A 27,964-nucleotide genomic window follows, 5' to 3' on the forward strand; every position below is an offset into this window, starting at 1 on the left:
CAAAGAAATGTACCAGAGATCGTCGAAAGATTGCTGAAAGACTGAGTTGAACGGTACTGGATTTGTAGGGGGTGTCTCGTGATACCCTCTCCTCAAGGGGCTCGGCCGAGTGTTTCCAAGGCTCGGATGGTCTTCACCTGGAGGGGTATGCTATGGACACATGCAAAGACTGGATCTACAGGAGCAACGACAGCTGCCCATGAGGGTAGCGAGGACTGAGTGAGTTGCTGTTTTCAACAGGGTTCCGGAGAGACACAGAGTGATGGGCAAGAGAGAGAGAGAGACTGGTATGGCAACAACAAGGCGTCATGGACATTATGGACATTAGTTAGTTGACCACTTCTACAAGTAAGGCAGGTTAGGGGTATACTGCACACCTAATTGTTTCACTGAGTTCATCTTTTCCATTAATTTCATTATTTCATACTGATTTGATTATTTCATTGATTTCATCTTTTCTAATTGTTTCATTGATTTCACATTTTTTTCATTTGCTGATTATTTCATTATTGTCAGAAATTTTCTGATTTCAGGTTTTGAAGTTTATTGCATACAGTTGCATTCAACATTTAGTGAGGTACATACTGATTTTACAGGAGTGAATTCATTAAAGGCCGTCAGGCCACACACTCAAAATGAGAAAAATTCACATGGGTTTGCAAACAGTGGGTGGTTCAATAAAGGGGCCATTCTTTATTAATTTTCTTTTGGGAAAAGTTTGGGTTAACGAGAGTGTCAACTTTGAAGGAAGTTTCATATTTTATTGACTGACTGTTGTACATTTTAGTGCTCAAAAGGTTTCATGCAGAATATTAATGAAAAAATGTTTTTTAAGGTTTAAAATTCGGTTTGAATTTAAAAAGGGGCGTTATGTCGTAGTTTTGAGACAACATTTCTTCATTAATATTTACAATTATTTATTGGAAATTAACATAATATCTTCACATGTAGAATATCTTCATTTTAGAGATGTTTTGCCTTCAAATATGCTTCTCTGCCAATGGAGACATTCTGTGTGCCTGAAGACTGTCAGCTGTCCTATCGTAAATCAGTCAAGGTGTCAAGAGTTCCTGCTCTTTCAGTGGCTCAAGACCAAGTATAGCTGAGGGTCAGTCCACACTGACATGGCCAAAGGCTGGATAGCTGGGCCTGTAGGCTCAAGGTCTGAGCCTACGAGCTGAGTTCATGGACACTAGCTATTGAATATGGTATGCTCCGCCCAAAGAGCCAATCGGTAGAGAAGATTCTGAATTGACCATGCTTGGTGACTTATTCTTGTACTAGTGTCATTGTGCTTAGCAGGGTGAACAGTTACCTTTTGAGGATGCAATGTGATGTAATGATGTCATACTTTGGTGTTTAAAAGAGCTGACTTGCTACGCTAGCGCAGAAGAGCTGGGGACGACTGGGGAAGCGCTTGGCGGATGGGCGCTAAAGCCCTGATGCTAAAGGCACTATGCTACATTATGGTATTCTAAGGGTTAACTGAATTGCTCTTCTCACTTGCAATGTATCAATAAATGTAACTTTCTTGATGGCAATGGCATTCGTCTTCTCCTGTGATTTCCTGGCTTCTGGTTTCTCTTCACTGTTCTCCTGCACAAAGATGGGTAATGTATGCTTATGGCTGATTGGGTCCAATGAACTAAATAATAACTAAGTATGTAATAGTGATAACAATAATATAAATACTTGGGTATTAATTGGTAAATGGTAAACTTACACGAGTCAGATGGCGGGTGGTTATTCTATAGCCCAATAAAGTCTTATTAATTATAAAAAGTTACCACAGTCTCATTGCATCATTACCTGCAGAGGGCACCACTATGCCTAGTGTTGCTGCTGGGGATTGTGAATCTGGTTTGGGTTCTGACGTTTATGATGAGGGGGTGAAGTGTCCATCACGGGCGGTTGTAGAGGGTCGTCTCAATTTCTGAGTATCTTGCAGAGTTGCCCTTACAACTCTCTCACCTGTCTGACTCAGAGCAAACGGATATTGCTGACCTTATCCATTCATTTCCATCTCTCTTTCCTGATGTTCCAACACGTACCTCAGTGATTGAACATGATATTGACGTCGGTGGGGCCCCGCCTATGAAACAACATGCTTATCGTGTCAATCCTTTCAAGAGGGAAATGTTGCAGCCTTTGCCAAGGTGTGACGATTGTGTTGACCGTGTGGGCTCTGCCGTCTTCGTCAGTAAATTCGATCTCTTGAAGGGATACTGGCAGGTTCGGTTGACTGCCAGGGCAAAGGAGGTGTCCGCTTTCGTTACCCCTGACTCCTTCTTACAATACCAGGTAATGCCATTCGGAGTGAGAAATGCTCCAGCCACATTCCAGAGGCTTATCAATCAGATTTTGGTGGGCATGCGTAGCTGCGATGCTTATTTGGATGATTTGGTCTTGTACAGCTCTACTTGGGCCGATCACCTAGAACAGATCAGAGAACTGTTCACCCGTCTCTCCAAAGCTAACTTAACAATCAACTTAGCTAAATGTGAATTTGGGAAGGCTAGTGTCACTTATCTGGGCAAGGTAGTGGGTGGTGGGCAGGTCCGTCCTGTGGAAGCGAAAATTGAGGCCATCTGCAATTACCCTGTACCAGGAACCCGCCAAAAGCTCCGGCGATTCCTTGGGATGGCTGGCTACTACAGGGCATTCTGCAATAATTTTGCCACCGTGGTTACACCTCTTACCGGTCTCCTTAGTCCTAAAGTTCCATTTGAATGGTCACCAAATTGTCAAGAGGCCTTTGAACATGTCAAAGCTTTGCTTGCTACCTCTCCTGTTTTGTCTGCCCCGAATTTTGACCGTCCCTTTTGTGTTGCAGTGGACGCCAGTGAGAGTGGCGCTGGCGCTGTTTTACTTCAACTGGACTGTGATGGTGTCGAGCACCCCGTGTGCTATTATTCCAAAAAGTTCAATCGTCATCAACGGGCCTATTCTACTGTGGAAAGGGAGGCTCTAGCTTTGATTTTGGCTAGAGATTTTGAGGTCTATGTGGGGTCTTCCTCTAGCCCCACTGATGTTTATACAGATAATAATCCTTTGGTCTTTTTTGACAAAATGCGGAATAAGAATCAACGCATTATGCAGTGGAGTATTCTCCTCCAGCAGTATCACTTAAGGATAAAACACATTCAAGGCAAGGATAATATCGTCGTCGATGCCTTGTCTCGTGTGTAGTTTATATATAGGATTGTGGTTTTGATGTGTGTTTCACTTTTTTGTTTTTCATTCTCTCCTCCAGTTTTCCCTTGGATCCAGGACATTGGTTGGAGGTGTGGTGTTTCTCATTACTTTGTGTTGTTGAGGTTGTGGTCAACCTCTTTTTACGGTGGGAGGTGTGACGTCCTCCTGTGCCCCCTTCAGGCTAGCGTGTGCCAGTGCACGGGCATGACTACTGTATGCTTGATGGGGGTAGGCCTGGGCGATATGGACAAAAATGTATATCACGATATGGATTATTTTTTATCACGATAGCGATATGTATCACGATATAGCCTTAAAAAAACAACAACAAAAAAACAGTCAACCAGTTTGACGGACAGGGTCGAAAAAAATCTTTCATCGCCTGTGTTCACCAGTCATCTCGTTTCCCAATGTGAGAGTCCCACGAACCAAGACCACCACAGATGCGCAAATTGCGGCCATAAACAGCAAGGTTCACGTTAGCCAACTGTGGCCGGACATTGGCATGAATGACCGGCAAAATAAAATGTGACTGAACAAAATGTCTGACAAAAATGACTGTAATTAGTCAGTAAATTATATTGGCGCATTTTAAATAGGCCTACTTAATGTTACAAAATACCAGTAGGCCTAATATGAAACTGAACAAAGCTGAAAATATTTGTAAATTGCCTATGTAAGAACTTGTTATAAACAGCACGCAATAGCATTGCTTGCTCTCGTCCCCACCAGCGTTGTCCCCAACCACGTTATGCTTCCCAATAATCACTTGACTCACGCTGGTTGCTGTCGAGGAACAATTCTGTTTGTTGTATTTTTACCAATATATCAGTGAACACAACAAAGGGCATTGCATTTGCAAAACCGTTTCATGCCCAGAAGTCAAACCTAACTGTTTGGGACTCAATGGCATGCGCAGCTTCATAGCATCGAGTCACTTTAACTTTTAGCCTACCTCTGCTGAAAAATGGTGGTGGATTTCCAAGTAGGCTACAGAGGGTCAAGTTAAACATTTCAGAGAATGATGTGCTCACGAGAAGTCCCAGTGAAAGTGCACGAAGGGCTTTATAACTGTTTTCATCACCGGCCAAAATGTGTAGCCCATAGTGCGTCGTACGGAACGTGTCAATTCCATTACTTTCGAGATCCATTGCAAAGCAGATTTTGTGTACTAGGAGAGATGCGCTTCACAGAAGCGCAAGGGGGAGGGGGGCTCGGGGGGGAAGTCTCGTGCTCAGAATCTACAAAACAGCGCAGGTAGGAATGCCAAACTTCACCGCAGCATCTAGTTGGCTCATTTTTGGTAAGTTGTCCAACGCCTTTTTCCAGCCATGATTCGCACGCTTGCTGCCCGGTGCTCGTCACGTTAGCTGGCAAGGCAGTGGCAAAGACACTTTTCCGGGTACTGCACTCTAGGGGGCGCCAACCGAGGAGTGACTGCAGACTCAAAGTTTGAGTCAAACAGACTGAATAGGCTGCGTGCGCTCTCTCGACAGCATACGACCAGAAATAAATCATGGGAGTAAAAAAATAAAATAGCCTAGTTTGGCCCACAAGTAGTTTTAAAATTATTTTTTGCACATGTTTACAATCATAAAATGGCTATATTATGAGGTGAAATTATATTAAAATGTGTATTAGCTGTAATAATGAAAATATTTTTTTATCACGATATAAACGATAGAGGAGAAAGGTCACGATTGGCACGTTTCTCTCGTCCTCACGATATGTCTCGTCATATCGCCCAGCCCTAGATGGGGGTACCCTAATTAAATCATTTAGTGGTTGCACCTGTGGGGGAGGTATAAAGTCCTCCTCTCCTGTTCCGATGGCAGGCACTCTGGCCTCGACCTCACCACTGGCTACTTTCATTTCTTGCTCACCTCTCACTTCTTTACCCTCACCCTTTTTGATTCTTCCTTTACAGCTCACATAGTGATACTGACACATCCATTGCATACACCATTCACTCTCATACACCCATTCATTCATCCCCTAGACACCTGTTTGAATTTATTATCGTGGTTCAAAAAAAATATCATTGAATTTTCAATCTTTGTGTGGTCTCCTTTTCATGTTGCGCCCCTAAAACGACCTGGGGTCGTAACAGTGTGCACGGCTTGTACACTAATGCCCCTGGCCTGATTGTTGTTACTGATTTCCATCAGTCCTGCTCTCGCCTGTAGCAACCTCTTTGGGTCTGTGGCGAGTTGGATTTAGCTAGTGGGCTCTGTAATTCAGTTTATTTCATTTTGTTTGTCTTTATTTGCTGGGCAAGTGGCAGGCCCTTGATTTTCCCCTTCATTTACCCCTTTCTCTTTTGTTAACAGGTGCAGGTAATCCCGGAGGGAGGTCCTCTTCCAGCCTGGTGGTGGGTCCGGTCACGTGGTGGGCAGTGAAATGCAGTACAGTGTTACCTGTGTGTGAATGCCATAATTCACCTTCACTTAGTGTGTGCATGAGCATGCGTGTTTGTGTGTACTTATTCAAGGCCTATACAGGGGGCTTAGTATAATCCCCCCCCTCTCGGGTGCATCTGCCCTGTAGTTGAGAACCCTCCTTTTCTGTACTGATTTGTGTAAGTGTGCATGTGAGCGTGAGTGTGTGTGTGCATTGTGGTGGGAAATATTTAAAATGTTTTATATTTATATGTGAAATTGTCAATAAAGAGATTATTTTGTTACGGAATCCACGTTTCCTCATTAATGCAACAGAACTTGTGTGGGGGTCAGATTTAAGGTTTTCATACAGTCCTTGGGCTGTAGTTCCCATTCTTATCCCAGGGTGGCGTAGGCTATTTTGAAGTAAGAAAAACTGTGAAATTTAGAGTTTAAAACTCTCCTGTCCTTACCACTTGGTTACATTTTGAATTTCCAGAAATAGACATTTTTAGCTGCAAAACCAATCATAACGTGCAAAATGAGGACATCTTTTGGTGAAAGTCCCAAAAAGTCATGCAGGATAGGGAGGGATAGGCTAATGGCTTTACCACCCACCCACTGAGTGGCGTCAAGAAGCAAACAGGAATCCCTCAGGCTACAAGCCTTCTCTCACTGCTTGTCATTGACTGCGCTTGTGAAAGCCACACCTGCATTTCTGAAAGCCACTATAAAATCAGCAGCCTGCGTTCTGTCCTACACACCTGCACTCCAGACAACTAGACTGAACGGCAGTTCAACACAGACAGCTGCACACTGTAAGTTATAGAAACGGGGGTAATCTGTAATATTTTAATGGTAAAAGTAACAGTGTTAAAACTTGTTTTCACATCGACATTTACAGTAAACATATACTGCATTTTACTGTATTACATATAAATTGATAAAATACCTGCAGAGTACATACAGTCCATCTAAACAATTTGGTAGGAAGCATTGTCAAATATCACAGACTGCTGGTATCAGAGTGAATATGCGTGATGTTTGATTTGTATGAAACAAGTTGCATAATGCTAATTAATATTGCTATACTTTTCTGAATAGATGTTGCCCTGTCTATGTATGGGACAGTGAGAAATGTAAAATAGATTCTTTGTCCCGTGCATGATAATAATAAAGATGCTCTGACTTTTTAACACTAATATATGAAACAGTAAACCAACTTTCAACTTCATTTTATTTAGGTTATCTGCTACTCTTCAGTCTCCAGTCTTAGTTGTTTCTAATCTTTATTATTATTATTATTATTATTATTATTATTATTATTATTATTATTATTATTTATTTGCTTTCAGGCACACAGACCAGAACAATTTGCAGGTACCTGCTCATGTAAGTAAGTTTTTTTGGTGCAGGGTTTGAGGATGTGAAGTCCCTTCCAAATGCATTGTAACAGCATGGCAGATTGTTAAGGCCAAAAGGTCAAAAACAGTTTATTTCCTTTGCTTGTCTTTGTTGGGAACTGAATATTCATGGAATTCTTTTTCAAAAGTTGGCAACCATGCCAGAAGTTGTCAGCATGGGCTAAGGTTTCAGAACATAGAGGTAGAAAATAACACTAGAGAGGACACAGCAATTTGCGACAGCACTGGGAAATGGCAGATGGAGCTTCCCAACTTCCGTAGGTAGTGTAGGTACCTTCAGGCAATGCAAGTCAATGGAGAACACGCCCACCCCTGTCAAAAAATTGACTAAAACTGTGTGAACATGAAGTAACATATTAATCAAAGACCAGATTTGAAATGTCAGGCTAAATATCTACTGAAATCATATGAGTCGATAAAATACATTTAAAAATCAAATAATATCTTTTATGAACATAGTTAGCAACACACTTCAACTATTGTTCTTGTATAGTGTGTTGATGGACATTTTCACATGATTAAGCCATTTTTGACAGAGGTGAGCCTCGTTCTCCGTTAATTTCCATTTCTCTGATCTACCTACAGATAATGGCCGCTACAGACTGCCGTAAAAAGGGGGGCGGGGTCACCTCTAGTGTTATTTTCTACCTCTATGTTTCAGAATCACCTGGTTGCCAACATGGAACTTGACCTTTAGGGTCAAATATGAAGGTCAAAAGGTCAAACACGGTCAAATAACAGTGTTATTTAGTTAAAAATTGTTAAAAAGATGTTAAAAGGATCCCCGGCTATGAAGAATATGGGCTGATAGACCACACTTATTATTTTTGACGAAAATATTTAGTTTAAAAAAAATCATAAAATACTGCCATGCCCTTAAAAATTATATTTTTCGGTGACCAACGGATGTTTTCGCCACGCAGTGCATTCTGGGGGCGATGACGTAACGAAGTTGCAGGAGTCCGGAAACTACGATAGCACACTATTCTCTTGTTTTAGCAGCTGTCGCAGGTTTGGTAGTAAAACCAGAGAGGATTTATAGAGGAGAGGCCAAACTGGCAGCTTCTTCCGGGTGGTACTGTCCACGGGGCGGCGATGTTCAAGCAGAGGAGAGCCGTCAGAATGAATGGGGGTCCTATGAAGCTCCACAATAGACGCAACTGATGTGTCCGATATGGAAGGTCACCGGTTTTCATTTTATTTTTCCTAAAGGAAGTGTAAATTGCCCTTCCAAATGGCATTTGGTTTGATTTTTTAAAGTAATTGCATTTTTTAAAAAACACGCATTTTGTGCATGAATCACGTGAAACTCAATTACCCAGAATGCTGCACGTGAGCTCTCTACCCGGGTATTTCTGGAAAACAAACATGGCGCCAACTCGCTTTTACTACCTTAAAAATGTGTTAATCCGACGCTAGATTTCTTAACTGATGAAAATCGAAGGCAGAAATCAACATTGTAGTGTCTAAATATGAGGTCGATTGGTCTATTTGTGGCGTACATCACGATCGGCCGAGTTGTTGGCCTCACGTTTGTCAGTTAGCTTGTGGCTAGGCTACGTCTCGCCGACGTTAGCATCCGGTTTAGTTCCCCATTCACCAATTGGATGTCGTCATTTCCTTAGCTAGAAGCTAGTGAAGACTGACTCACAAATGTCGAAGCTGTAAGAAACTAGACGGATATAACTCCTAGGTTACTGTGTTTTAAATTTTAATGTTTAATTTGCAGTCAGAGACGACCGTAATATGTCCAGGTTTCAGTTGCTAGGGAGGACTTATTGTGGGCCATTAGCCCCAGCCCAATAGGGGAACCCCAATCTGCTCTGTCTGAACAGCGCCCCTAATGCAAATCCATTGAACTGCGGCCAAATTTTGTATAATGGGGCGAATAGCCTGTGGGACGGCTATAGGTAGAAAGGCTATGGTAAAACGCCACATCGTGCTACTTTCGGGTGTAATTTCCAATCGAGAGGCAACAAAGGGAGTGGTGTCACTATTTAGCGACAAAACCAAGAGCCAGTCTTTATTGATCCATCAAGCGTACGGACAGACATGCAATGTATAGCATTCATTCATGAATAACGAAGCCATTGGCTAACAGCCCATAGTATTCCTGACCCAGTTCTCACAACAAGGTGGCAACTTCAGCACCAACATAAAATAACTCGTACATCTCAACATAAAAGATGCAAACAATAACACAATAACACAATAACACACAATAACACAACATCCCTGGGTACATTTAATATCCCCAGACACATTTTAAAGACATAAACAGTAGAACAACATCCCAATCCCAGCATGCCCACAACAGGAAGTAACAGGCACAGCACTGGGTATTTATATTTCCTAAGGACAAGAAGGGGAGAAAAAGTGGGAGGATGCCATGGACGGAGTACAGCTAGCTAGCTATGATAGCTTCCTAAAAGTGGCGCTGTGCCCAGCATTTTCTCCTCAATGGATTTAGTCGACTGCCACTGATGGAAGACCTCACCGGGAGCGATTGGCTATAAGCCTAAGCTAAAACCAGATGCTTGCCCGACGATCACCCCCCATACGGAGTCTAAAAAGTCCAGGGAAGCGAGTGAAATGTGCGTTAAAAACGTGACAGATAAGATGCTGTGTGGTGTGTGCTCTCCTGAGAAGACGACTATGCTACGGTAACATCAGGCAAATCAGACTCGTCGCCACTCATCACAGAGGAAGACCACCTTACTCCACACCACAGTAAGTGTTGTTAACACTACTTCTATGTGTTGTCAATCCAAAAATTGTATTTGCGGCTACTTGGACGGTTTTACTTAGTTCAAATGCCGCGGTACAGTGGCCAGCTGATGTGAGAAAAAATGTAACCTATTTCGAAATATCACTAGCATTTGTGGCAACGTGCACCGAGTTGGCTACTGAGACTAATGTAGTGGTACCACTGACTTGTATAATAGAAGGTGAAACATAACCTAGTCTTTATTTTAAAATCGTTTACCTTACCTGGCACCGATGGTGTGTGCGTTTGCGTGTGTCTTTCTCACTCCCTCCTCCCTGCCGTTTGTTTCTTTTCAGTGATGATGAATCTGAACGTCAGTCTTGAACAGAAACTAGAGCTCTGATGGTGAGTATCAGTTCTCATGTGCTATTATGCGACCACAATGTGTGTTATTTACTATATTTATGGAAGACAACTATTGCCAATTTCAATATGCAGTTTTTCTCATGCTACCCTTAACTTGTAAATACATTAACAACATGTAGGCCTACTTTTGTGTGGCCCTTTCTGAGATGATATTCTATTGGGCTTTTTCAAAGATCTAAACCAACACAAAATGCCATGTCTTCAAGTTATGCAACATCAATAGACACCGTACAACAATAACTTAGGAGATCATGGTATTTGGAGCATGTTAATACTCTTAAAATACATTGGAGCAGAACGGCACTCAGAGTGACAAGGACAGAGGGTGATATTCCTCAGGGGGGTTTATTTATCTCCTGACACAGCAAGAGCATAAAACAGTGCAGCCAAACATAACCCTAAACAACAGGTCGTTACAATATGTATACAAATCCATGTCCTTATTAGAATGCCCAGGATCTTAGAAAAAGGCTGAATGAACACATGCTGCATCATTAGGTACTGACAAGTGCAGGGTATCATGATCAGTACAGTTGCATGTTGAAATTGTGCCTTGATTTCATACTTTTGCCATCTTTGAATTCAGTAAGTGCACTGAGTAAAGAGACAAAGGTCTTGGGCAAAGGTCAGTAGGTTCCTAGTTTAAGGGTACGTTGGTTGTGTATGTTGACTCAAAGCCTTCTTTAGCTGATTTGTTAGATCTTACTTGACTTACATACCGGTATGTCTTTTTGTTGACTGGAAGTTGATTACATCAATTAGAACCAAAATGAAGAATATTTGGACAGCTGTGTGTCTACCAAAGTACCTCAAACCTAAATCGTATCCAATTTATACTGTGACGCACAATATTTTTCAACCGGTTCCATTTTTCTCAATTAAGATTTCATGTTATGTGAGACAGTTGCTTATATTTCACATGTGCAACTTTGCGCGCCATCATCTACAATAACACTTATTGTATTGTTGACCATATAATGTAATAGCACTATGTGCATACATCTGGAAATGTGCTCTCGTTCTACAGGATCGGGGTTCCAAGCAGCTGCTGATAGACCGTGATGGCTGCACCTCATGATCACCTACACCCTGAAGACAATAAATTATTGGGCTGTAGTGACAAACATGTACATTTCTTTTCAAAAAGGGAGTCCAAGGCACTCTTCTTGTGGAAAAATATTAAAAAGCCTTTATTGAAACATGGCTGAAAGTTTTAAAAACATGGGAGCAGAGACCCACGCGTTTCGGCGCAAGCCTTCTTCAGGGTACATTTCTTTAAAGGGACTCTATGTGAGATTTTTAGTTGTTTATTTCCAGAATTCATGCTGCCCATTCACTAATGTTACCTTTTTCATGAATACTTACCACCAGCATCAAATTAAGTATTCATTATGACTGGAAAAATTGCACTTTTCAAACATGAAAAGGGGGATCTTCTCCATTGTCCGCCATTTTGAATTTCCAAAAATGACTGTACTTGGACCATACTCGAAAATATTTGTTTAATACTTAAACTTTCATGTTAAAATCAAATTTGGCAATAGGCAGCCCAATTTCAGTAAGCAGCATAGTTGCAGTACCTTTTTTGACCATTTCCTGCACAGTGTCCCTTTAATGTTACTTTTAACTTTGTTGTTGTGAGAATCTTTCTATTCTTGATATAAAAATACAGTGCTGATTCTGTTTTCAGTATTTTTTATTTGTATTACTAAACAAAGGAAGAATTTGCACTTGACATACTGAAACATGTAAAAAAAAAAACGTAAAACTCTGTGCCTAAACCAATTGAATGTGTAAGCTTTACATCTATTTACAAGTAATGACTTTGTTTAAAAAAGTGAGCTGGTGGGTCCGGACCGCAGCACTTCCTCTCCTGGTCGGCATGTCTGAGGTGTTCCTGCTGGAGATGGGACACCATGCCTGTTCCGCTACTCTAGCAGGCCATCAAAGACCAGACCTGGTCCTCCTGTGTCATCTCCTGCAGAGAGTTACAGGAAATTTAGGTTGATACATACTGCCTAGGCCAGGGGTGGGGAACCTTTTCCTTTCGAGGGGTCCGACCCCTGAATTTAGCTTAATTGTATTTCAAATGTATTTTCTAAGATTCCATTACAAAATATGTCATATTTCATATCAAGCTGCACAACATTAAAATTACATCGGGGGCCCGATAAAACAACCTTATGTGCAAACGGCCCTTAAGACATGGGGTGCGTTCCAATATGTGACCTCCCAGGTAGCAAAGTTTATCTGGCCCATTGTTGGCCCGATCCTTTTTTCGCGAGTGAAAACAGTCGGCCCGATTCTGGCTTTGTCCGTGGCCCAATAATGGCCCTATTACCGTATGCCGACAGTGTTGGCTCAGTTACTGCATGTCATTTTATCATTTGCAATTGGGATGGTGAATGAAAAAAAGTGCCACAAAAATTGTTTTGGCAAGGCTGACGGCTGGAAAGTTTGTTTTCTCCACTGAGGAGGGGCCAGGAGGCGAAGCGAGGTCACAAGCACAAGTGGAGGACGCAAGGTCGCATATTGGAAAGCACTCATAGGTTCCCCATCTAAGCTAGGCCATTGATATTGGGAAAAGAAAATGTGAAGGAAAACACATTGAATCAGTTGATAAATGAAGGTAATTTGAAGTACTGTAGCACAGGCACTTAATGATACAGAAACTACAGGTAGGCTGATATAAAGTAGCATAGATGCTTGTGATCTTGCTTAGTTAAGCTATGTTTATCCGTCCCACTCTGAAAAATGTGTCACTAGCCAAACAAGGGAACATTTTCATACATCTTCCCCTTCATCAAAACTGGGAGAGCAGGGGGGGGGAAAGGTCTTTTTCAGAATTATTTTAGTGCAACGTCACAAGTGTATCGGAGTTCCATGGATGAGACATTTTTGTAAAGTGAACTGCAGTGTAGGCTTAACTGTATGCTAGTTGGAGTGAGGGGAATGTACCTTTGTTTTGGGTCTGGGTGCTGCTGCTCCATAATCTACTCCAGGATATGGACCCAGTTTGTCTGCTACTTTCTTGACAGATGTCACTGGACCAAGGCGCTGTGAGCAAGGTCAGGGTTTTTTCTGGTCACCTGCATAATAAACAGTGTTGGGCAGTTAATGCATTACTGATTGCATGTTGCTGTCTTTTCAAAAGAATCACTTACACTACAACAATACTATATTTAAAATGCAAGGCATTACTTTTGCATTACTTAAGTTACTTTCGCAAAAATAGGCTAACTGTAGGCCTAAATATGGATCTGGCGATGTATTATGGTGTAAATGAATTTCACAACTCTCATCCAGGAGGTGTTTTTGGCAGCATGCAGACTAAGAACTACCAGGTTCAGGGATAGATCTCTTTCTGACCCACCACACTGAATACCACTATATCCAGGTCATTGTAATGCATTTATTTGTAACTTAAGTTATTTAGCATTGTAAATAAGTAAATGTTACAGATTTTTTGCCCTGTAATGCCTTACATTAGCATACTGCAAAATAGTAGGCCTAATGCACTACAGTAATTAATTACTTTTGTAATGCGTAGCAACTGATAAATGAACACTGATAACAAACATTGACAATTCATAAGCTTACTCAGTGCAAGCTTGCCATCTCGGTAAAATTGCTAACTCTTGGTTAGCCAAGAAATATTTGATTCTGTCACATAAGGAAAGATGGCAAGCTTACAGTAATTACACCTGTTCCCATTTAATTAGATCATGTGATTGTTTACTGTAGCTTCGTACCCATACAATAACTAGACTATTCAAATAGTCTGACGTTAGCAAGCAGGCTAGCTCATACGTTTTGTAAAGTTAAAGGCATTGGCAACCCTCCAAACATTTCCTACATACCTGAGTAAGTGTCTCCAACAAATAATGGTGGAGATTTGGTTCGTCTGCCTTATTAGTAGCCACCACCAGGTTTATCTTCGTTGCAATGCTAGCAAGAAGATGGCATCCTCCACTCGTGTTTGGCTTTCGGATACCTGATGAATGTGACATGGACGTTGCTGAAGCAGAGAAACCGTCTCTGGCTGAAGGGTGATGATGTTGGCTGCTGACAGTGCACCAACCCACCAATAGATGGCAGTATATCCCCATTTCATATTTTACACACAAAAGCTGTAATGTTTCTCTCAAATTAAAACGGCTGGGCAGATGCCATGCAGCAAGCAAGTGCATGTCGCTAAGCCATTACCAGAACAAAGGTTCGAAGCCGGCTGGTACAACTTCACGACGTCATTGTCCAGCATCGCGAAAAATGGCGACTTGCGTGTTTAATTATTTTTTTTATAATTTTAGAAAACGAAGACATCAACAAGGTTTTTAATAGAATTTTATTATAACTGACACTAATATGTATCTTTTAAGAAATAAAAGTCTAAAAAGCCGGGGATCCTTTTAAACGTTGGCAACCATGCCAGAAGTCATCAGCATGGACTAAGGATTCAGAGTCAACTTGTTGCTGACACGGAACTTGACCTTTAGGGTCAAATTCAAAGGTTAAAAGGTCAAACACTATGCATTTTAAGGTTAGACATTTTGGAGGACTGTGTTCATGGAAATCTTTTTCAAAAAATGGTAACCATGCTAGAAGTTATCAGCATGGACTAAGGTTTCAGAATCACCTGGTTGACAACAGGGAACTTGACCTTTAAGGTCAAATATGAAGGTAAACAAGGCCGACAGGCGGACAACAGATGCGTCCCTCTATGCCAGTTCCAACTATGCCATTTTCCCCCCCAGACGCCCCCCTGGCTTCCTCCTAACCTGTCAACGCCTCCCTGAGGATGTACTTTTTGTTTATTGGTCATCATGGACAGTGGACACTCCAAATATTGTGGCAGGCAGCAAGGCAGCAAAATGGCGAGACATGGCTTTATTTTTTGCAGTTTAGGGTATAATAAGCTTATCATCATTCTTGGATTTGGAAAAGAACCATAGGCTATGATTTGAAATTTCACATAGCCTAGATGAAGTAGGCTACATTACAAATTACCAGACATTTATTAGGCCTAACAACCTTTAGTATCACGCCATTTCAGCATTATGTGCATGTGGGAAAGAATCTAAACATCGACAAATAATAAATAAATAAAACCGTTTGGGTGAATCATGCGCTTATGGGTTCACCCTTTAGGTGAATTATGGACTTTTTTCAATACCAGCTTCACCGTCAAGGCACAAAGCAGTGAACTTCCGTGCCAGAGTTTATCAAATGCACAGGACTGCAAAGCAATTACGAAAGACGCGTTCTCTCCTGTACTCTCTCTGAGCGCAACGAAAAGCACCTGTGGGGTACGAGCCTGCCAACGAAAAAACCTCCCTATGTAGGCTACGAGTAACACACCGTATGTCAAATGGCCCAGCTGTCTACTTGTTGTTCGAGTGAAAAGGCAGAACTAAGTAGCCTAAACTTGCTGGGAATATTAAAAGGGGGGCTCGTAGGCTACATACAGACGTCTGAGCCCGAGTTTGTGGACTGGGGAAAAGCGGAGGAAAATGTGAATGTTATGAAAGAAAGAAAAAGTTAACCAAATGTTACAGGTCCACGTTTAGAGGAAGAGCTGCGCTGCGGGTCGCCTGTCAACTAATTACAGTTCCATGTCGTGGAGCGTTATACATGCAAACGCCAGTCTATCCAAGCACAAAGGAAAATGTGAATGTTATGAAAGGAGAACGCTAACCAAATGTTACAGGTCCACCTTTAGAGGAAGAGCTGTAGGCTATGCGCTGCGGGTCGCCTGTCAACTAATTACGGTTCCATCTCGTGGAGCGTTGTGCAATGCAAACGCCCCTCTATCCGAGCACAAACATCTGTGTCAAAAACTGCCTGCCTACTTCTAAATAGTTAATTTCCGCTAGTTTCTGACGAACCAAAATAAAGTTCCCTCCCATTGTCCAAACGCAAAACAATGGCGAAAATTGAATGCCCCCCTCAGTTGTCTCTCAATGCTTCGTCAGTTAGTCTTGCCTGTTTGGTAACATAGCATACGTTCTGGCTTGCACGCATTCGCTCCGGTTCAAAATGGCAACTCTGCCGCCTTGTGGCCACAGGAACACATAGCATACGTTCTGGCTTGCACGCATTCGCTCCGGTCCAAAATGGCAAGTCTGCCGCCTTGTGGCCACAGGAAGGAACAATTGAAGGAATGCGTTTCAGACAATTGAAGGAATGCTTTTCAGACGGACGGACGGACGGACGGACAGACAGACCCTCTTATAGAGATGCTGGGACATATCTAAAAACAATGTATGTTCTGGTTTTTTGGTGATCTTTATATTCAGTACAACACAAAGATTATGTTCATAATGGTCCATAATGGTAAGTCTTTGAACTATGCAAGTACTATGGTTCAAGGTCATAATACAGGTCAAAGGTTACAAAATATTGATGGGGGTGCTATTTTCAAATTGTTTTTCACGAAAAAACAAATGTGAAAATGAATAAGCCTGTAATATTAACACACTTTTGATCTAGCTCCTGACTTTTCTAATCATAAATATTGCTAATGTGTCACAATAATGTGGTGTAAAGAACAAAAGGGACCTAAGAGACAAAGGTCAAGCAAGTTGGATGACCCAAGTGAAAACGATAAATCAGTTAACTTTATGTGCATGGCACCAATTTCAAATCAGATCTACATGTTGCTACTATGCTTAGAAAATTGTAATGTGGGTTTATTATTCAGGGCCAATACCCTTGAAGTTTCACATGTGAAGAAAAATGAACAACAACAGCATCAATGTTACCAATGGTGAATGTGCCTTTCTTGATGTTTTTTTGGTTCATGCAAATTGCTCTTTGCCTCTTTGTAAGCATAGGCTTCACTTGTGGATACCAGGCCCTCAAACAGACTTCATGAAGACTATTTCTGACCAGTTGAGCAGAAACATACACACCATTACCCTGCAAACCTAATTTTTCAGGGCTCTGGCAATGCTTTTCCTGTGCCACCTGTCCCAAGGAAGGAGACGGTGATCCGGCTTCTAAGTTTTAAAACTGTTCTAGTCTCCTATACGTCCCCTGGTGTAACGGCATGTCTCTTGGCATCTCGTCCATGCTCTGGACACTCTGCTTCTTGCCACAGCACACATTGATGTGGTATCTTGGATGAATAACAGCTGAGCAAATTTAGTGGGTGATAGACACCAATCCATGGTAACTCCAGGGGTGGGACATTGAAAACATGCATGTGACCAAAAAAACAGCCAGAAATGATGGAAAAATTACAAATTTACAAAAATATTTGAAAAGCTCATATTTAACCAATTGTCCACATATCTTACGGACCACAACATATTATCTCAGCATCAATCAGGATTCCGACCCGGTTACTCAACCACAACTGCTCTCTTAAAATTTACCAATGATGTAATGTCATCTGCAGACAGCAACATGCCCTCAGGTGCTATATTTATTGACCTCTCTAAGGCATTTGGCTTAGTTGACCATTACCTTTTATTAGATAAGTTACATGCTATTGGCCTGTCCCGTACAGCTTTACTATTTTTCAATTAATTTCTTCATAACAGAACTCAAAGCGTCTTCTTTCAGGGTAGGGAATCTAAATTTAAATTAATTGATAAGGGCGTTCCTCAAGGTTCATCGTTGGGCCCTCTGTTGTTTTCTATTTTCATCAATGATTTGCCACAAATGTGCTCTGATAGTCAAATTCACTTATATGCTGACGATACTGTATTGTACTATTCCTCTGCTAATATTTCTCATATTCAACATACTCTCCAATCTGACTTCAACAAAGTGCAACAGTGGTTTCTCTCAAATAAGCTTCTCCTGAACAAGGAAAAATCATATAGCATGCTGTTTTGTACTCGAACCAGCTCTCTGCCATCTACTAACTGGTCAGTTACTCTTCTTGATGGAACACTACTAGAAAGAGTGGAGGAGTTTAAATACCTGGGTGTCTGGCTGGACTCTCAGCTCTCCTTTAGACATCATATTAACGCAATTTCCAAGAAAATAACTGGTTGTTTAAAATCTCTTTATCGTTCAGTTGACTGCTTTTCACAGGAGGTCCGTAAAAGAATTGTAACTCAGTTAACTTTTCCAATTCTTGACTATGCAGATGTTGTATATGGTAATACTCCTGAAACTCATCTTCATCCTCTCAATGTACTGTACAACAGTCTTTGTAGATTTGTACTTAGATGTCCGTATAGGACACATCACTGTACAATGTATGAAGCCTTGAACTGGCCTGCACCCAAGAATAGAAGAAAGCTCCACTGGTCAATTCTCATTTTTAAATGTATACACACACAGTCCCCTCCTTACCTGAAAGAGCTACTAACCCCCCTAAGCTCTGACTATAGCCTACGTAACATTGACCATCTGTTCTTAGTGACACCCAGAATTAGAAAGGAAATCGGTCGCCGAGCATTTAAATTCAAAGCTCCATCAGTTTGGAATAGCCTTCCCTCTTCATTTAGGTCCATCACTTCCCTTTATATTTTTAGATCATCTTTAATCACTTACTTTGAAACATCCTGCTCTTGTTTCTGAAAGGCCTTAGTTGCTGGGTCGGGTTTTTGTTTGTTTGTTTCTGGATATGGTCTGTTTTGTTTTGGTTTTTTTTGGGTTTTCTGTTGTCTTGTTTTGCCCTCTTCCTTCTCATTCTTTTTCATTTTTCTTTTCATTCATATGATTTCTTTAACAACTAATGGCATCTTGTAAACCATACTATTGTAGCATGTTGGGTGGTGGGGTAGTTTGGAGAGCAACGCCAGTGAGTGAATGAGTGAGTGTGTGCGTCTATGTCTACTGTTTTGTTTTCTGTTTTTGTACTGTACTGTCAGTAGGACCCCCTCGAAAATGAGATGGCACATCTCAAGGGGCCATCCTTGTAACAAATAAATAAAAATAAAATAAAATAAAAAGAGAGATAGGCTGTGCCACCACCTACAGGATAACTCTGTTTTGGGGCTTGTTTATAACTACCATTTCTACCCACTATTTGTTAAATTTGCACAACAGTAGTCAAATGTTGCAACTCGCAGTGTTGCTTCCTAACTGGACAGGCTGATATCACAAAAGTGATTCACACTGATCATTGTGACATAAAAGAGACAATGTGTTTACCCCTTTGCACAGAGCCTATGTTTTAACCTTATTGTCCTCAAAATTGTAATGGCCAAGTCTTAATCTCTTATCTAAGGCTCTCATATCAATGATGGAATGACTCAACTACATCATAACAAACAACAAAGTCTGATTGGGTCTGAACTGATCATGGAATGTAGGTGGGCGCATCTGTACAAAGAGGCTACCGTATATTCCATGATCAGTTCACATGATTTTTAAGCAATTTTGATTACTTTAACCCTCAATATAACCTAGAAATAAAATGTTGCATTGTGTAAAATATTGGCATACCACATAAGTAGCAATTTAAGTGCCCTTAGTTAACTTTCTACACTGAAACATCAAAAATAGGCATTTTAAACCATTTTTGTGACCTTTGACCTTAAGTAGGACTGACACTACACATTTTGCTGCTCACTTACAGTATGGCATGGTACATGAAATATTATTCAATAGCTCAGCATGAACATATTTCTATTCTGCACTCCATAAAAGATGGGGAAAATAGGCAGAATGGCAAAAAATAGGCATTTAAGACCATATTGATGACCTTTGACCTTGAATATGACCTTGACATTTGACTTTTTTTTGCTCAAAGTACACCTCCAGCATGGCATGCCACATGAAATGCCATTAGATGATCCAGCATGGACATATTTTTACTCTGTACCTCATAAAACATTGGGAACTATAGACGATTAGCACAAAAACAGGCGTTTTTTGGGGTGAAAAAGTAATTTCTGGGGTAGGGGGGGCGACCAAAAAAAATTACATCAATGTATTCCTAAGACATGGTAGCATTAGAAAATCTGGGCTAAAGTTGAATCTGAACATTTTCATCAAATAACACCCCTCCCTACTGTTTATCAGATAGTTCTGCAGTGTACTGCCTCCCCAGGCTTCTGATGGTTTGCTCGGCAAGGAGTGGTATCTTCTCCCCTCCGACCAGAAAGGTGGTGCAGTCGTTCCTGACTCCTTTGCTAATGACAGGCTGCGAGACTTGGATGGCTTGATCTTCATTCGGGCCCACAGCATCAGCTCGTCCAACCGCTTCAGCAGTCTTGCTGTACAAGCTGCTGTCTGAAGGAGGGAGGTGACGTCATCCATGTAGCTCCTTAGCCTCTGACCATTTGGGAGTTTGATCCCTCGGACCATTTGTCTTGCGCTAATGAGAATGATCTCAAATTCTGCTACAAATAGTACGGGAGGAATCACACATCCCATTGCGATCCCATCCCAAGCTGTTGCCACCCAATAGTGAAGTCTTGTACGGAGAAGCATATCTGTGGGTTGTTGAAATACTCTGCTACCAGGGTCTTGTATAAAAAATAAAAAAATGAATGAATGAATGAACAAAAATGAATGATGAATTTAATCAGGAATACTATACAAATGTACTGTTCTTTTAAAAAGTAAAAACAAAAATGGCAAGCCAGCTGTCAACACTGTCAGCCTTGTCACGCATGGGTGTCAGTCTTGTCACCCAAATGACTATCACTTTTTAAAGAATCATTCTGGTTAAATATGTAAGATATGGAGATACTTCAACAACAAAAAATACTTAAAGGAACAGACCACCCTTTTTTGATTTTCACATATTTGCAGTATTTCCCAGCATTGTTCATGAATGTGCATATCATTTTCTTCTCTTTGTTTTCAGTACTTAGATTTATTGGATCAGAATTATTAGCATAGCTTAGCATAATCACTGAAAGTAACTGGTATCTTTAGCATCAAGCCATAAGTGATCACTGGACCGAATTAAATTGCTGTTTTACACTCTGGTGAAAGTTACATTCATTTTAAAGTGGTTTATAAGTACATTTGATGATGTTTTATTTTGTACCATAGACTTACATTACTATGACTAATTTGGGTATACTGTCAAACAGGGCAATGCAAACACATAGACGAAAATTATATGCACATTCATGAATAATGCTTGGAAATACTGCAATTATGTGAAAATCAAAAAAGGGTGGTCTGTTCCTTTAATATGTTGCTGGTAAATGGTGTTTTTGAGAATTGAGTGACTGTTGAAAGGATATGATGTAGTTATGTTTGTTATCATCTGTAAAATTGGTAATAATGTGGATATTACTAGAAATGATTAAATACAACAAAGGGCACATGACGAAAATAAAAAAGTTTTAAAATATATTTTCAAGGACATCACATTTGTAGAAGTTTGCTAAGAGCGACATTTGCTTTAAAATGCATTTGATTTAAACAAGAAAACTTGCTGAGATAAAGATTTTTGGAAGTGAAAATGTACGTTTCTGGGAGAATGACCCACATGGCACTTTCACTTAAATCTGAATAAACATCTGGGGAAAACAAAGCATTGCGATTGGACTGAGGACACACATGCTGAGCGAACCAAATATGGGGTGGGGGCGTGGTCGGCAAACTCCAGTACCACCTAGATACTGGTCATCTTCAGCCCCAAAATATTTGCCTCAGCTGCTCAAACCTTAGCACATGGCCCTATGGCCCTGGATCGTTTACAATGCTAACGTTAGCTTACCCGACTAGCTAACGAGTGGTCAAAGGGTAATGTGGAGTAAATTGAGTTAAATCAGATTTAAAACCATCAGGTAAACACACAAGTTGTTCCACCATTGTCATGTTGTAGGTAACTGGACAGTAGACATGGCATCATCTGATAAGACTGCTGACGTCATCGAGACTGCTGCCCTGGGAAGACCGTTCTGTCTTGGGATGCTGTACGATTGCCGAAGTGAAACTCTTATTCCAGGTGACGTCTTAAGGCTTAGAAACATACATCATGAAACACTTTTACTACCTTAGAAGGCATGCTAATTCCATTATAAGAACACCTAATATTTTTTTCGGTTGAATTTCAACCCTACATCAATTTTATTTTTTAAACAGGTGTAACATTGTGGAATCCAGAGGAGCTAAAAGATCATATTGTGGAGGACCAACCAAATTCTGAATATAATGTCATTAAATCTGACTCAATTACTCAGAAGGCAGATTCCTTCAATATATCAGGATCTCTTAAACTGTGTATTCTTGGAGGAAAGGTTAATATTAGTGGATCAGCCAACTACCTCAACAACACAAAAACATCTTTGAAACAAGAACGGCTCACTCTTCAGTACACAACCACAACAAAGGTCAAGCGCCTAACAATGTCTCAACTGGCACATAAAAATATAACCTATCAGGATGTTTCAGGAAATGGCCTTGCCACACACGTTGTCACTGCGATCGAATATGGGGCAGGAGCTTACTTTGTCTTTGTCAGACAGTCATATGAAAGTTACAAAGACACAGATGGAGAGGGGCAAGTCAATGTCATGCTGGATAAGATCAAAGGTTTCTCAGCTGATGCAGAGGTAGCACTTACATTGACTAATGAAGAAAAGTCTGCCGTGGACACCTTCAGGTGTACTTTTCATGGGGACTTCAACCTACCCAACAACCCAGTTACTTTCGAGCAGGCTGTTAACGCTTACAAAACACTACCATCACTGTTGGGAGAGAATGGAGAGCATGCCATTCCAGTCAGGGTGTGGATGTACCCTCTGACGAAGCTGAACTCAGAAGCTGCAAAACTTGAAGGACAAATTAGTGACAACCTCGTGATAAGGACAACTGCAGTCATAGAGGAATTTAAAAAGACAGAGATGAGATGCAACGACCTGAAAAGCATAAATCCAATACTTCCTGAAATGGAGAAGAAGATTCAGATTTTCATGAAAAACTGCTCTGTCTACAAGCTGCAGTTTACAGAGAAGCTTGGATCAGTACTTCCATCTATCCGAGGTGGTGGACAAGAGGAGATTGTCCTTACTGACATCCTTGAAAAACATGAGAAATCGCCTTTCAACAGCAAAGATCTGGATCAGTGGCTAACCCAGAAGGAAAATGAATCACATACGCAGTCCATAATACTCGGGCGACTAAAGGAAATGGACGTAGACATGGATGCCAACCTGGACGAACTTTTGGTTGATTTAAATAGCAAAAAGATTGTGAGCTTCTCATTTACCTCTGTCGCCCAGACAGATGATTTCCTTGAGACACTGTCAAACTTTCTCAGCACGACATTGAGATGCCAGCAGGAGCCCAAAGAAAAGGAAGAAACAGGAAAGGAAGAGGAACAGAAGATGAGCACAGGTTACCTCAGCCATAAAAGGAAACGAAAAATCAGGAAACAGTTAAACCTGTTTAAGAAGTTGAAGATGTTACTGGGGGATGAGGCGAAATTCATTGTTGGATCACAATATGATGCCAGTAACCCTGGGGTCTGTATATACGTATGGGAAGAGGGGTCTGATGACTTTGTTCCCTTCAATGCTCCATCCAAACCTGACACTCCAGTTGTCCATAAAGCTCTCACGGATGGATTTATACTGCAGGCATCAAAAGCAGACTCTGCCACTGTTAAGTACGTGGTGGAAGTCAAACCCCACGAAGGAGAATGGGAACGTCTATCTGAGCAGACAAGCCCGGGGTTAGTGACTCTGTCAGGACTGAAACCAAGAACTGACTATGAGATCAGAGCAACAGCTGTGGGTAGAATTGGCTATTCTGTCAGCAGTGATTCCACTAAACATGCTACTTTAAGTAGTTAAAAATACATGAAATAGCAGTCCAACAGCAGTCAGTTCAACAACCATTGCCACCTTTCATAATGTCTGACCCCCACAAGCGATGCACACTACATTGGCATATCAAATTAGGTCCTGTCCCATTCCCACCACAACAATCTCCTGGATTGTGCTGGGCAAATGTATGAATGAAGGCTTGACATGTTTTTTGTAAAGTGGGAAATTCAGTTTGAAGGATCGAACCCTGACAAAGGTCTCCTGAGAGCAGAAAAATGGAAAATAAGGAAAAACAAGGAAAAATATGAAATCTGGAGAAATCTCACAACATTGATATACCATTTGGCACTTTCATCACCAACTTCCATGAATGCATGAATTGCGTTCATTACCTTTAATCAAATCTAAGTTCTTTTTTCGTTTCAGACATGTAAAAGTGTCATCTTTTACCTGACGTGTTTCGATGGTGTAACTTCCATCTTCATCAGTTGGTCGCATCGATGTTAATGTGTGACATGGTTTAAAGTCAGCTTCTGTTGTAAAGTATGACACACATCAACATCCATTTGAAGGAGAGGATTGTGCACATCCCAGGGAAAGGTGCAGGACGAAGGTCAACTGTAGTTTTCAGAGTGTGAAGTCTTTTGTAGAATCCTTTTTGATGTATTTCATTTTTCCATGGCAGGATAACGTTTCGACCTCAACAGTCTTCTTCAGATTCTTCACATCAACATCCATGTCATATTAATTTTGACAGAATTTTTACATTTAGCTTAGTGTCTTGATGAAAATGTAATTTCCGTTTTAGTCACAACTTAGTCCTCTGAATCATTTTAGTTTTAGTCTTGTTTCAGTTGACAAAATCTGAAGTAATTTAATTTCAATAAAATATTGAAATCTTTCAGTCACGAGTAATCTAATGCGTTAGTTTTGCAAATTCTGTAATCAGTAACTGCGTTACTTTCCAAAATTAGCACTCGTTACTCCATTACTTTAAGAATTTCCTTCGATAAGGAAAGTGAAGTCCCAGCTTTTTTGCATTTAGTCAGATGCAGCTGCTTGCAGATGTGTCCGCGAGACACGGCGTTGTAGCTGATGCGTCTGTGCCCTGTTGCCTGTGTGTTTGTGTGTGTGCGCGCACGCCTGTGTGTGTAAGTGTGTTTGCACCCCGGCTGCAAAAGAAAGGGAAAAAAGTAATGGCCGATGCTTCCCCCTGACCACAGGCAGCACAACAACAGCACCTTGATTACAGAGCACCGTGGTATGACATGAATCAAGAGCTTTAAAAGGTCCACATATCCATTGGAAGGGGGTCAGGAATATATCTAATTAACGCTTAAGATCAAGCCCACACAAAGCATATAAACGGGTTACTTTTATTAATGGGTAATATAGGAACGTAATGGATTACTTGTAATGGATAGTAACATTGTATTGTAACTACTTTCAAAAGTAAGGATACCCAACACTGCCCAGGACATTACACAGCCTATTTATACGCCTATAATAAAACATATATAATAATAATAATAATAATAATAATTGTATTTGTATAGCACTGTGTCATACAAGGCATGTAACTCAAAGTGCTTAACAAATGGGAAAAAAAACATTGTTAGAGATAGATTTAAAAGGAGAGGTATAGAGGAGAGGCAGAAAAAGCAGGAAGGCAGAGGAAGAAGAGATAGACAGAGAATGTAGAGTCATAAGGTCAACGTAGGTTAGGACCAGGATTCTTAGATGTGTAAGGTCCATAGTGGCTGGGCCTATCATAAGTCATAGATAGTCACACAGAGATTGGGCGCTCAGGTGCGGCCCCTGGTGGCATCAGGGGTGAGGAAAAACTCCCTTTCGCTTGATTCATAGTTTGTAAGGGGAAAAAAAAAGCTCAGTGAGGTCTGAGAAAAAAGACCCCCTATAGTCAGGAAGAAACCTCAGGCAGAGACCAGCGGCCATCTAGGGGAGCCCTCTGCCAGGGCTGGTTGCGAGTAGTAAGGGGGCTGCGGCAGCTGGGACACTATGACGCCTTGGCAGCTAGGAGTTGGCAAGGATGAAGAGGTGGGTCTTCAGCTGCTTCTTGAAGGAGTCGACGGAGGTGGCTGATCGGATCTCGATGGGGAGGGCGTTCCATCTCTTGGGCGCATAGCAGGCAAACGCAGCGTCGCCGATCTTCTTCCGATATATAACTCCTGACATGAAAACAATTAATCACCACCACTAAAGACAAAGTAACCTTAGCCCTACATACAGACAAAAGTGTCAAACAGGCACAATACAACATGCCTATACCGAGTTAGCACATAGACTGTTTGATTGACAGGTGAGAATGTATTGGATAGTGTGTTGATGATAGCCAGGGCCGGTAATAGGCATAGGCAGATTAGACAGCCGCCATATCTTGGGGTGCCAGGAACACCCAAAAGTTCGAAAAAATAAAAATCAAGCAACCTAAAACAATAAACCTAAAGTCTGCAATCACTATTCATGGGAACTCATTATACACTGTATGTAGGTACTGTATCAGATGTACAAAGTTAGGTTTTCAGATGCCAATGTAATTAAAAACAAACCATCCTGCCTCCACACCAAACTGTTCAAAAGTCCAAAAACCTTTGACACAAGTGACCCAAATCTGAGAGATTTAAGTCTGTTTCCACCAAAAGATTGTTGAAACATGTCAGGTAAAGGATAGAACTTTTACATGTCGAAACAAAAGACAAACTTAACCCTTGCCATGAATGCGACAGAGGTTTAAATCCCTCCTTCCCTCTTTCTTCGGCTACGCATGAAGGCTTCCCAAATCATTCCACCACCTCCCGTTACTCCTCTATTTCACTAGAGCACCCATCTACAGTTCCTCCATCCTAATAGGGTATAGACACGGATCTTGTCGCACATGCTCTCCGCTTAAGCATCCCAGGACCTAGGTCAGCTAACATGACCGACATGCTTATTGTACACCAAGCACTCGAGAGCAGAAAAGTGAATGAAGGGAAATGGAATGGAATGGAAATGTACATGGCGTGTTCACCACATGGCCTACAGATGGGAAATAACACGTGTGAAGGTGATGCAGTATGATGAGCTGAAGAGCCGGTGGGAGAGCAGTTGGAGAGAAGATGAACGAAGAGCAAATATTGGCAAGAGGAGTATCGCCAAGTGTGCAGAGAAAGGTTGTGGAAAAGATGGAAACTGATGAAATGCCCAAGATGTCTTAAAGAGAGACTACATTGACTTGATGATAGAGGCAGAGAAACAGCAGTCCAAGCCTGGATTTGAGGAGCGCATCCAAGAGTTACAGGAGGTGAGAGGAGGAGCTGTTCTAAAAAAATATATGTTAGTGAAGAAAAACTATCAAACAAAACTTCAGGAATTAAGGTCTGGTGAAGGGGGTTTGCTTTTTCTGAAGATCGTCAAACAACAGCAATAGTAATATAGAACCTGCAGAACCTTCATACTCATACTCATATTTATTGCAGGCTGTTCTTTGCACTGACACCTTTGCTGATTAAAAAGTACAAGTGCAACTGTGATTGCTGGTACAAATGTCTTTCCCAAGCGAACTATAAACTATCCTGACAAAGATGCTTTGACAGACTCCTGAGCTCTCCCTCTGCACTCTCCCTCTGTACCTGTACCTGCACTTGTCTCTGCTCCCGCACTCTCGTTAACCAGCCACCTGCACTGCATCTCCTGCCCACTATCCTCTATATATAAATAAAGCCCTGTTTTTCAGTCCACCTTAACCAGATCGACTGCAAAGCCTGCATCCATAGCCTGCCTGTCTGCACTCCACTTTGACTCCTACCGGAGACCTGGACCTGCATTACTACTTGTCTGATCTCCTGCCCCAGTAAACTTGACCTGCATTTGACCTTAATACCGCAAATTCCGCCGAGCCCTAGACTGTACTGTGCATATGAAGAAACTGACAATAAAAGCTGACTTGACTTGACTTGACTGCTGCCTTGGAACTTCTGCCCTGTTCCTCTGCTCCTGTTTTGTGTGTGTGTGTGTGTGTGTGTGTGTGTGTGTGTGTGTGTGTGTGTGTGTGTGTGTGTGTGTGTGTGTGTGTGTGTGTGTGTGTGTGTGTGTGTGTGTGTGTGTGTGAATGTGAGTGAGTCTGTGTGTGAGTGAGTC

General features: G+C 41.4%; 1 protein-coding gene across 1 annotated transcript; it reads left to right on the forward strand.

The window, feature by feature from the left end:
- Window positions 1-6,368: 6,368 nt before the first annotated feature.
- LOC134444285 (verrucotoxin subunit beta-like) lies at window positions 6,369-27,020 on the forward strand. The gene is made up of 5 exons (XM_063193637.1): window positions 6,369-6,391; window positions 6,929-6,965; window positions 21,880-22,002; window positions 22,140-23,730; window positions 26,870-27,020. Exons 3-5 carry the CDS (start codon window positions 21,897-21,899, stop codon window positions 27,018-27,020), a joined length of 1,848 nt encoding a protein of 615 aa, XP_063049707.1. The 5' UTR covers window positions 6,369-6,391; window positions 6,929-6,965; window positions 21,880-21,896.
- Window positions 27,021-27,964: the final 944 nt, after the last annotated feature.

This window comes from Engraulis encrasicolus, unplaced genomic scaffold (genome assembly GCF_034702125.1).
Source record: "Engraulis encrasicolus isolate BLACKSEA-1 unplaced genomic scaffold, IST_EnEncr_1.0 scaffold_49_np1212, whole genome shotgun sequence".
In the NCBI taxonomy this organism is placed as follows: Eukaryota; Metazoa; Chordata; class Actinopteri; order Clupeiformes; family Engraulidae; genus Engraulis; species Engraulis encrasicolus.

What these genes read in the sequence shown, in the direction of transcription:
- LOC134444285 (XM_063193637.1), top strand. Translation starts at nt 21,897, where the DNA reads ATGGCATCATCTGATAAGACTGCTGACGTCATCGAGACTGCTGCCCTG. An exon ending in AAGTGAAACTCTTATTCCAG is followed by an intron (nt 22,003 to 22,139) that starts GTGACGTCTTAA and finishes TTTTTTAAACAG; the next exon opens with GTGTAACATTGTGGAATCCA. An exon ending in TCTGAGCAGACAAGCCCGGG is followed by an intron (nt 23,731 to 26,869) that starts GTTAGTGACTCT and finishes CATGGCCTACAG; the next exon opens with ATGGGAAATAACACGTGTGA.